Here is an 11,917-nt window from a genome sequence, read left to right on the forward strand (position 1 = left end):
TGGGGTTGTCTGGTGCGGGATAGTGGGGAGGTAATTACGATAAGTACAGCAGAAATAAAGTCAATATTCAAACAAACCTCTGCGAAGTACCTCCATTACTTTCAAAAGGCTCTTCGTGAAGTTATACGATTTTTTAAGGATGTTTCTATGATTCTGGGAACCGATTCAACAAGATTGCTACATTATTAACAGAAGAAACGCTCATTAAAACTCGACAAGTAATTTGTGCCCCTTGAAAACAGTTGAGATACCAAAACTTTTCTGTAAGTGAGCAGGCATAAGTTAGGAAGTAACCAAGCAAATAGGTCAACACTACAGAACCTGAACATAGTTTCTAGCCTCACCTGCTGGTCATTCCAAGTCGCCATCACTGCTATTGCCGCCACCATCACCACCATCACCACCTATGAGAAGAGTTCATTAGTCTAGACAGATGGGTTACCTTCATTAACGTTCACTCTCCTCCTGCAGTTGAATCATATTTCACTAGAGTGGTCGTTCATTAAGTACAAGTGTAAAACTCCATTCTTTTAAGTTGTCTTTTGTAATGCACGAATTCACTTTTGTGATTCGGATCCAATGTGATTATTTGTATATATATGTTACGGTCATTTTGCGGAATTGGTCGTTTTGCAAATTGCCCGGTCATTTTGGGAAATTACCAAGATGTCTGTCAGTAAGCAAAATGCCCAAATAATCATGATCATTTTGAAAAATGACCATAGGTTTGGTCATTTTGGAAAATAACTTAGTGTCGTCAGTCATTTTGTAAAACGACCAAAACAGCTAAAAGCATACAAGTGTTTCGAAGCACTGTGTGTGTGTGTGTGTGTGTGTGTGTGTGTGTGTGTGTGTGACAATGTTGATGACCCTGTGCTTTGTTGCTTATGTAATAGAAATCGGAGCATTCAGACTGAACAAAGGGAATCGAAAATAGAATAGGAGACGCAAGATAAGAAAATGAAGGATAAATCAGTAGAGCGTTTCAAACCAGCCCAGACAGGGGACACTGTCATGGTTCCCATTCCACTTTTTGACCGCAGACTAGAGGAGTTTTCGAATGCAAAGGCAATTATAATTAAAGCAATGAACTGCGGAACACATAAACTTTGAACAAAACATGGTTTACTTAAACAGGTATACACCCGTAATCAGTTCACCCTATGTGCTGAAAAATTAATGTCACTTGAAGAAGTAACAAAGGATCGGGAAGTAAGTCTGCGAGAAGTGGCTATTGCAGATTGGATGGGGCATGGCCGGGGCATCAGTAAGAGCAACTGTATCCTGTCATGTCAGAACAGACTGCAAATGCTTCAAAAACGAAGTATTGTGCAACAGTAGATGTAAATGCAGCGTCTCTTGTTCAAACTAATTTTGATAAATGTTGAAATAATTTTCGTCAATATATCAATATACTTGTAATGTGTAATGTCGTTTTGAATCTTGGTTTCCAAACACTAATTGTTTTTAATGTTGAATAAAGCTGTTTTGGTCGTTTTACAAAATGACCGACGACACTCAGTTATTTTGCAAAATTACCAAACCTGTGGTCATTTTTCAAAATGACCATAACTATTTCAGCATGTTGCATATTGACAGACATTTTGGTCATTTTCCAAAATGACCAGTTCCGCAAAATGACCGTAACACACACACACACACACACACACACACACACACACACACACACACACACACACACACATATATATATATATATATATATATATATATATATATATATATATATATATATATATATATATATATATATATATATATATATATATATATATATATATATATATATATATATTAATGCAGGAGGGGAAACTGGGCAAGGGCAACAAAAAATGGAAAAAAAAAAAAAGGCCCAATGGGTTACCAGTTTCCTTAAAGGTCAAGTGAGTTATCGAAAATTCAGGGACAAATGTTTTGAAACCTCCCTCTTAAGAGAAGTCAAGTCGTAGGAAGATCGAAATACAGAAGCAGGAAGGAAGTTCCAGGGTTTACTAGCGAAAGGTATGAATGATTGAGAATACTGGTTAACTTTTGCAGTAGCGAGTTGGAGAGAACAGGGATGAGAGGAAGAAGAAAGGCTTGTGCAGCGAGTCCGCAGGAGGAGGGGAGGCATACAATCAGCAAGATCAGTAGAGCAGTTAGCATGAAAATATCGATAAAAGAGAGCAAGAGATGCAACATTTCGGCGGTGAGAAAGAGGCTGAAGACAGTCAGTCAGAGGAGGGGAGTTAATGAGACGAAAAGCTTATGATTCTACCCTATCTATTTAAACTGTATGAGTGGAACCCCCAAAACATGCGCAGAGTACTCCATACAAGGACACACACACACACACACACACACACACACACACACACACACACACACACGCACAGTTCTATCCAAAAATCAGTTACTTACCGTCAGTAGGAGCTCTGTTCTTTCTGTAGGGAAACGGCTAGCTGGATGACCAGCAGATGATCGAAGGTAAAACACACACACACACACACAGAGAGAGAGAGAGAGAGAGAGAGAGAGAGAGAGAGAGAGAGAGAGAGAGAGAGAGAGAGAGAGAAATTAGTATTTCATTGTAAACATACTCAGATATTAGGAATGTCACTTAACAAAACTTACGTTTCCATTTTATGTAAATATTATCACGAAACGAGCGTTCGTGCCTCACCACCTCACAGTATTATTTTAACTGTTTATCGGTATCGGGAGCCACAAAATTGATGAAAAGGGTGATAGTTGGGATACAGAAAGTGGTAGCAAAATAAAAAGAAAAAGAAAAGCGAAAGAAGGATAGTTGAATAAAAGAAGTTTCCGAGTGATAAGGGTTGTCTATCTCCATTGCTTACCCTTGGCACAGTGAGTGAGTCCATGGCTGGGCAGGGTCGTTGTGGGGAGTACACGCGGAGACACATCCTGGTCCTCGACACACGCACTCCGACACCTTTCCCTCAGTTGCCATTGTACCTTTTGAGTCTATTCACCTGGATCCAAGGCTTATATTCCAACTGCGAGAGTTTTGCCTTTAGTATTTTCCTAAGTTATAGAGTGGTGATAAGCTTACACAGTGAAGTGACAGACAATTATTACAGAGAAGTGGTTGAAGTGCGTGGCAAGCATGAGTCTTGGGGCCTAATGAGTGAAAGTTTTGGTAGCCTGGTAACAAGCACATAGCTACCGGACCTACCACGAGATAACACTGTAGCCTGGGGGAAAGTCTGAGGCTTGCTGGTTGTAATAAAACCAGTATCCATGAATTACATGGAAAATATATTCATAGAACATTCGATCGAAAACATACATCTGACAAAAAAATTGTAATTCTAGACTAAGATGCTTGTGACTTTCTTATATATATATATATATATATATATATATATATATATATATATATATATATATATATATATATATATATATATATATGTATATATACTAAAACCATCATACAAAAATACACCAACTCTTTATTGATTCATGGTCACTCGTGCTCAGTGTGTTTGCACACTGTTCACGGCTTCCTTTCTATGACTTTTTTTCCCCCCTGACAGGAGAGCTAAGCCTGAGGTCTTTATGGCGGCACAGACAACGTGTGAGAGTTGTCTCGTACCTTTAAAAACACCAGTGTGCCTCCGTGATTCACACTAACTAAAGCGATTGGTAGACGAGTATATACTTGGAGCTTGTTATACCGGAAGAACATAGCAGGGTTTAACAGGACAAGTGGAAGAGTGTTCTGGTGCATTACAATTATCATATTCCACTATATTTTGGCAACAATAAGAACTTTAACGAAATATAACTTAAACTGAGTGATGATCAATTCTGTCTCTGGAGAAATATGACTTAGATGAGTTAAATCTGGAAGAGACTTGACGAAAAGACAAATAAGGAATTCGTCAGGCCGAAAGTGTCATTCTAATCAGACGTGTACCTATTAATCATCTACATTCGTGCAATGATCAAAGGCTCTTGTTGTAGTCATTGCGAGCCTGGAGGGAAGCGTCGGGCGCGGGTGGGGAAGTGTCAGAGATGAGATTTGAAGGGTTTTCTGCGGCAGGGCCTGAGAAACTCTCTTCCTCGTCGCTGCTGTCATCGAAGTTGTACTCGTAGGGCTGGCCAGGCTTCACCACTTCCCCGCCTTTCTCCTCCCACTCGCTGAAGGAGCCGCGGTAGATCCTGTGCAATGACAAATGTACGTTTTGGTGATGTTCAAGACAGAAAGTCGAGCAGCGTTATGAAGAAATAACAACATTGGATTTAGTTACAACAACACTGGATTTGGTTCAAGTGCGTGAAAGCTCAAAATGATGAAGTGCAAGATAAATTCTTTGTGTGTTCAATTGTTTCTTTGTGTCTTTGTTCATCTGTTCGTCCGTCTGTCCCTGTTAGATGACTTTACTAACTAATACAAGTGCCTGGTGGTAAGCAAACCCACCTGTGTCTTTTGTAACCCTTGGACTGCAGCAGATCGCAGGCCGCCTTGGAGCGAATGCCAGACTTACAGCACACCACTAGGTCATCCTCGCAAGCTGGCTTCTCAAAACCGTACCTCGTCTTGAAACTCTCCGGGTCTAGGTCACATGCCAACTTGATCTCTGTGACTGAATGAACATTACACTATCGTTAGCACGTATAACGTGCCCACTGGGTTGTCAGTCCCCTTAAAGGTCGAGTTATCCAAAATTCAAGGACAAATGTCTTGAAACTTCCCTCTTAAAAGAAGTCAAGTCGTAGGAAGATAGAAATACAGAAGCAGGCAGGGAGTTCCAGAGTTTATCGGACAAATGTATGAATGATTGAGAATTTTGATTAATTCTTGTATTAGAGTGTTAGACAGAATAGGGGTGAGAGGAAGAAGAAAGCCTTGAGCAGCGAGGCCGCAGGAGGAGGGGAGGCATGCAGTTTGCAAGATCAGTAGAGCAGTTAGCATGAAAATAGCAATATAAGATAGCAAGAGATGCAACATGTCGAATTAAATGCTTATATTACGTACATTGCTGTGAGTGAAAGATTTGTTTCATCTATCATGTCAGTGTGGCATGGCTGTGGTGTCTCGGCCGTACCTGGGATGCAGTGGGAACCTGGGATCTGGCCGCAAGCCTCAATCTCGTTACGGTTACGTACATCGATGATCGTTCTCTCCTTGTACGAGGAAGAAAGCTCATCGTAGGTAATGCCTGGAAGAGGAAATGAAACTATAAAATTCTGAACAATGCTCTGTGGTGTAGAACGTGAAATATTAGTTGACATGATCTGATAATCTCGAGTACTCGCCACGGAGAATCTAACCAGTGTATCTTATCGTGCAGTGACGAAACAGTGATACCAGGTCACGTTTGTAGGCTGGGGGGGAGCAAAGATATATATACCACTGTGTTCAATTTTCCTTGTTGGTAAAATGTAGGCCAAAAAATATCAAATCAAATCAGACAACTAAACAAGTTTATAAATGATAATGATAGCAACAACAACAACAACAACAACAACAACAACAATAATAATAATAATAATAATAATAATAATAATAACAACAACAATAATAACTAGTAGTAGTAGTAGTAGTAGTAGTAGTGGTAGTAGTAGTAGTAGTAGTAGTAGTAGTAGTAGTAGTAGTAGTAGTAGTAGTAGTAGTAGTAGCATCATTAACAACAATGATAATAAAGCACAGCCCAAGAAGCACACAGCACTGCACCGGCATACGAAACAAACACAGTAACAATTAGACAAATAATTTGATGGAGGATCACTAAGCAACATAGGAAAGCTTCAATTAGTGTTGTTATAGATAAGACGAACAACTGAGCCACGTGTCCTGAGTGTAACTTTATGAATCGTGCAGAAAGACTTTTTTTATAGCGTTGGAATAGTTCAAGGACATGCCAGTACATGTGCACGTAGGACTATTGACTGTTCGTGACTCGTGAGCAGACGTCGTCAGATATGTAGTGATAAGATCCAAAACACTGTAAAAAGCTTGAAATTATGAAGTGGTGGAAAAAGGAATGTTAAATAAATGAAGTCGTAAATGAATGAAAATAATGAAACAAACAATATTTTTCTTTCTCTTTTGTGGTCTCTATCTGAGTTATATTTTTTTCAAGAGGGAGGTCTCAACTCTGAAGATACATCTGAACGAGTGAAGCTTTGTGATATATATGCATTACAGAGGAAAAGTATGTCCCATATCGTAAAAGTATGATGGAAGTTGCACGGTATTACTGAAGGAGACATCACTAAGAGGATCTGTCAAGACGGAGTAAGAGTGAACAAGGACGAGTGGTCGGGTGCCGGACAGCAAGGACAGCGCTGCGTCTCTGCTCCCTCGGTGCAGCGCAGCCACTTGGGCGTCACACACGCGTTCGCCATACCCAGTGACCTCGTATAGGGACAGCGACCTATATTTAATGTTATCCAAAATTTCAGTCCCTCACACACTCACAAATACGAACTTTTCGGACCTAAGATGGTAATACAAGGTATCCAACACTGCTTTTTCACTATCATAAACAGGTCGCCTTCTTCATGCATACTCGTATGTACATACATACCAAGATCTGAATCTTGACACATACATGCATGTAGGCACAGTACGTACATTTATGGCACGGGAATGAGGACAAGGCAGCGCCACCACTTCTAACACACTTGAGTGTTTACTACGTGTGTGACGTTGACCTACAATCAAACGATAAGTTAGAAAAAACATCATTAAGGGTGAGATATGAGAATGATGCATTTCAAATTCCACAAAGCAGCACTGCCCGTGCATACTGTGCAGAAAACATGTGAAATATGATGTTGATGGCTTCCTATATAGGTTACACGGGCCCCAAATGCCGTGTGCCAGTCACGGCTGAAATAAGAAGTGCCCCATCACAATCCAAATACACTTTAAAGCTTATTACTCAAACCACACCAACGAAATAACAATGAATACTCTCGTAAAAAAAATAGTTACGCCAAGTTTTAGCACTGAAGTTTCTCACTTGGAACAAACCTTTGTGATTTATCTCCATCCTGAGCAACACACAACCTTTGTCACCAGCAGTCCTGCAGCTCCTCATCCACCAAGGTCTGCACTAGCACTGGGACGAGGCCGAGTCACCCAGTGTTGTTCTACCCCGCGAGCTGGCACGTCTCACTGTGGTGGCTGCGCATTAATCAGCAGCGAGCGCTCTTCACTACCATATTGCGTGGTTTCCTTTGTTTGCTCAGTGGATGACAGATCTCTATAATGATGGCAGATGAATGTGGGAGGCACTGAGGCTAGCAACTGTGCTATGTGCTAGATTCTATATCATATCCTAAAGCTTTTATTTATTTTATTTTATTTATTTATTTTTTTTTTTGGTGGGTGGGGGGCTTGAGTCATACTTTCGTTCCCTCTTCACGCTGCACTGACAGGCACCTCCAAAATCGCTCAACACCAGCGTGGCATGATAATATCTCACTTAACACTGTCATCGCTGATACTTCAATTAATTGGTCCTACTTCAGAAACGTATTTTTATTACATCGATGATTTAACCTCAATCGAAAAAAAAAAAAAAAAAAAAATATATATATATATATATATATATATATATATATATATATATATATATATATATATATATATATATATATACACACACATATATTATATTCCTATGAAAGTCGAATAGCATTATAATTATTGTATACATACATATGTTCAACTATACGTTCATAGTGTGATAACTTTTGATGGGTTCCTTTTCTGTTGACTTTATCTGTGAGCTCTTGCAGTGATGTTTTCCTCTTTCACTTGATATTCAGACTTTTTTTTTCTTTTCTTGTCTTTCTAATTTACTTGAACATTACAAGCAAGGAAATGTAGTACGTCAACAGTACCGCATCATGCTTCCAATACTTGGCACTTTGAACTGGTTGTAAACATTACGTGACGGAAGATGAAGCGAAGAAGAAAGTGCAAGGACACTATCCCCAACCACCCCAAGCGCACGAATAACTGCCGTAAAAAAAAAAAAAAAAAATCATGCAACACTTGTCAAAATATATGTTTAGGTTACTATTTATACTGTCTTAATTTTCTCCTCCTCCTCCCAACTCTCTCTCTCTCTCTCTCTCTCTCTCTCTCTCTGCAATTAAGTGATATTTATTATTCTCTTACGTAATAGGAAACAAAGCAAAAATAAAGTCGTAAAATCTAAATGAAAATGTCCACTTATGATAATGTTCACACCTCTATTCCTTCCGTGTGGGTGAGTATTTGAATAGTGCATGAACAGCTCCCTCGATCAATGTTTGCAAATATCACAAGAGACGATGATTTCACCAAGTAGGGCTTTTCCTGACAATGGTGACGTAGTATCAACAAGATTATCAGATATCGCAGTCTTTGCATTACTGTAATCTGCATCATTTAATCGGAAGCGTTCTTACTTTATAGACAAGATTATAGGACGGGACTGGAGTGTGTGTGTGTGTGTGTGTGTGTGTGTGTGTGTGTGTGTGTGAAAAAACACATAAATTTTCTTTGCAATCTGTAATTAAAACATTCTTGAAAACCACGTTGACTTCCTACGCAGCCAAAAGACATTCTTGAAAACCATAGTAAGGTTCTATACTCCTTGAAATCATTAAAAATCACATTAACCTTCTTTACAGCCTGAAAACGCTCATGAAAACCACAGTAACTTCCTTTACAGCCTTGAAACTCTCTTGGAAATAAAAAAAAAGATAAATAAATCTTTTTTTTATTCTATTAACCCCTTCAGAACCATGCCGCGTTTTCATATTGATTATACATGGTTACAATTTGGCGATTTTATACAGCTCCAGAAGCTTATGTAGGGAGCAAAATAGTAAAGACTTTGGGCGTTAATCTTCTGACCTCCACAGACCCTTGCTAATGTAAATAAAATGGTCTAGTCATACTCGTCATGGTAAAAATGCGTCTCAGTATTGAAGGAGTTACAAGTAGTAGATAAGACGCAGAAACTTTGAAGCGCTACATCATCATACAAAGAACGGGGTCACGCTTACGACACTAAAAAAAAAAAAAAAAAAAAAAAAAAAAAAAAATGACGCCGTACAAAATAAGCTACATAATGATGATGATGATGATGATGTTTACGTTGTTTATTCGATTACATCTTTATAATAACACATACGCTCTTCTCAATTTCTTCAGGAGCTCAACAAGCATACGAGAAAATAAGATTGATAACCAAACAATAAAGGAAACAATGCTAGAAAGTAAAGCCATGTTTTTATAGAAGCATTTAAAAAGGATAAAATTGGGTCTGAATATCGAACTAGAACACGCAGCAAAAGGAAAAGTAAGCAAGTTTCTTCAGTTAAACGTTCAGGTCGAAATTATTATGAGGCTTCCGTCTATTATCATTCTATGTATGTACTAGCAATACAGTAAAATCGTTCTCTCTCTCTCTCTCTCTCTCTCAATCGTGACAGCGTTATCATAAATCAATAAATCCATTCGATAACAATTGAAAAGATGGTTTTGTGACGACACTGCTTGAGATTTCACCAGTATTTTTCATGTATTTTCAGACTGCTAATCGTTTGCGTGGGTCAATTTTTTTTCTTTTTTTTTTTTTTTTGCCTTAAGAACAAGTATCAGAATGAATGACAGATCATAGATATGAATGCCAAGGAAATTGCCTAGGTATGTACACAATATAGGAGAAATTCCGCCAAAACCATAAAACATAAAATTACATGCACTCACCACACACACCCTTCACTTAAAATTCAAAATTAATAAGTGGCAACTCCAAACCCAGCCTCGGAGTCCCCTTCTGGGGATGGGACCAGAATTGTCCCCAGGTCAGACTCCTCTCTTGATAACGACCCCAAATGTCTTGACACCTTTCTCAACTTTTCCTACATTAACTTCTGCAACATTAGCGGTCTTAGATCTAATTTTCAATCTGTGAAACACCACCTCTCCTCTACTAAACCTATCTTCTTTTCCTTACCGAAACACAGCTGTCTGAGGCAACTGACAGTAGCCCCTTCTCTGTTCCCTCCTACTTTATCTTCGTTTTCGTTCCAAATCTGGATGTTGCGTCTATGTTCGCAACAACTTAACTAGCTCTCGTACCCACGCTCTCGAATCTTCCGAGTTTTCCATCATCTGGCTTCGACTCAATAGTCATTCTCTAACTTAATTTATCTGTGCTGTCTGTCTCTCACCTAACTCTTCTGACTATAGTAAGTTCTTTAACTATTTAACTTCTAAAGTGCAGCACATTCTGTCCCTCTACCTTTTCGCAGAGATTTCCATTCTTGGAGATTTCAATGTTCACCACCAGTTTTGGCTTTCCTCTCCCTTCACTGACCATCCTGGTGAACTAACCTTCAACTTTGTTATCCTCCATGACCTAGGGCATCTGGTGCAACACCTTATTCGTATTCCTGACCGCCTTGAAGACACACCCAACATTTTTTATCTCTTCCTCATCCCTAATCTTTCTACTTATGCTGTCACCCTTTCCTCTCCGTTGGGTTCGTTCGATCACAATCTCATTTATTTATCTTGTCCTATTTCTCCAATCCCTCCTCAGGATCCCCCAAAGCGGAGGTGCCTCTGGTGTTTTGCCTCTGCCTGTTCTTGTGCTATACACGATAGAGAGGTTGCCCATAAAAGGTACTTGATCCTTCCATCTCCTGAATCTCATGCACTTTATATTTCGGTCCGGAATCGTGCCAAGTCCATTCTTCAACTTGCCAAACACTCCTCCCTTCGTGACTTCTGGCATCTAGCCAAAAACCTCTCCAATAACTTCACTTCTTCATCTTTCCCTCCTTTATTTCATCCTGATGGCACCATTGCCATCTCTTCTATCTCTAAAGCTGAACTCTTCTCTCAAACCTTTGCTAACAAATCCACCTTGGATGATTCTGGGCTTGTCCCTTCCTCTGACTATATCATGTCTTCAATCCAAATTCTTCATAATGATATTTTCCATCCCCTCGCTGGTCTAAACCCTCGGAAGGCTTATGGATCTGATGGGGTCCCTCCTATTGTTCTCAAAAACTGTGCTTCCGTGCTTGCACCTTGCCTGGCCAAACTCTTCCAACTTTGTCTGTCGACTTCTACCTTTCCTTCTTACTGGAAGTTTGCCTACATTCAGCCTGTTCCTAAAAAGGGTGACCGTTCTAATCCCTCAAACTACCGTCCTATAGCTTTAATCTCTTGCTTGTCTAAAGTTTTTAATCTATCCTGAATAGGAAGATTCTTAAACATCTGTCACTTCACAATCTTCTATCTGATCGCCAGTATGGCTTCCGTCAAGGTCGCTCTACTGGTGATCTTCTGGCTTTCCTTACTGAGTCTTGGTCATCTTTTTTATAGATTTCGGTAAAACTTTTGCTGTCGCGTTAGACATATCAAAAGCTTTTGATAGAGTCTGGCATAAAGCTTTGATTTCCAAACTGCCCTCCTACGGTTTCTATCCTTCTCTCTGCAACTTTATCTCAAGTTTCCTTTCCGACCGTTCTATTGCTGCTGTGGTAGACGGCCACTGTTCTCCTAAATCTATTAATAGTGGTGTTCCTCAGGGTTCTGTCCTGTCACCCACTCTCTTTCTATTATTCATTAATGACCTTCTTAACCAAACTTCTTGCCCTATCCACTCCTACGCTGATGATACCACCCCACATCTTTCCACGTCCTTTCAGAGACGACCAACCCTTCAGGAAGTCAACAGATCACGCAGGGACGCCACAGAACGCCTGACTTCCGATCTTTCTAAGATTTCCGATTGGGGCAGAGAAAATCTAGTAATTTTCAATGCCTCAAGAACTCAATTCCTCCATCTATCAACTCGACACAACCTTCCAGACAACTATCCCCTCTTCTTCAATGACACTCAACTGTCTCCCTCTTCCACAT

General features: G+C 39.7%; 2 protein-coding genes across 4 annotated transcripts in view; both read right to left on the reverse strand.

The window, feature by feature from the left end:
- The window catches only part of LOC123520076, a 4,817-nt gene extending 1,689 nt beyond the window's left edge, over nucleotides 1-3,128 (reverse strand). The window contains exons 1-4 of one of the 2 annotated variants that reach the window (XM_045281959.1): nucleotides 2,862-3,128; nucleotides 2,422-2,462; nucleotides 345-404; nucleotides 1-9 (exon numbers count right to left, since the gene is read on the reverse strand). The exon at nucleotides 1-9 is cut by the window's left edge and continues 110 nt beyond it. In XM_045281959.1, coding sequence (XP_045137894.1) covers nucleotides 1-9; nucleotides 345-398 — 63 coding nt within the window. In that variant the 5' untranslated portion in view covers nucleotides 399-404; nucleotides 2,422-2,462; nucleotides 2,862-3,128. The remainder of the gene's footprint in view (nucleotides 10-344; nucleotides 405-2,421; nucleotides 2,463-2,861) is intronic. The other variant, XM_045281958.1, reaches the window with a different exon arrangement.
- A 135-nt stretch (nucleotides 3,129-3,263) lies between these two features.
- Nucleotides 3,264-7,260, reverse strand: LOC123520074 (rhodanese domain-containing protein CG4456-like). 2 transcript variants are annotated; one of them, XM_045281956.1, is made up of 4 exons: nucleotides 7,013-7,260; nucleotides 5,079-5,192; nucleotides 4,451-4,616; nucleotides 3,264-4,191 (listed from the first exon to the last, which is right to left on the reverse strand). In XM_045281956.1, the coding sequence occupies exons 1-4, from the start codon at nucleotides 7,077-7,079 to the stop codon at nucleotides 3,975-3,977; spliced, it is 564 nt and encodes a 187-aa protein (XP_045137891.1). In that variant the 5' UTR covers nucleotides 7,080-7,260; the 3' UTR covers nucleotides 3,264-3,974. The 2 variants fall into 2 exon arrangements, with proteins under 2 accessions (XP_045137891.1, XP_045137892.1); XM_045281957.1 differs by lacking the exon at nucleotides 4,451-4,616 and having other exon boundaries at nucleotides 5,009-5,192.
- Nucleotides 7,261-11,917: the final 4,657 nt, after the last annotated feature.

Source organism: Portunus trituberculatus, chromosome 46 (genome assembly GCF_017591435.1).
Source record: "Portunus trituberculatus isolate SZX2019 chromosome 46, ASM1759143v1, whole genome shotgun sequence".
Taxonomy (NCBI): domain Eukaryota; kingdom Metazoa; phylum Arthropoda; class Malacostraca; order Decapoda; family Portunidae; genus Portunus; species Portunus trituberculatus.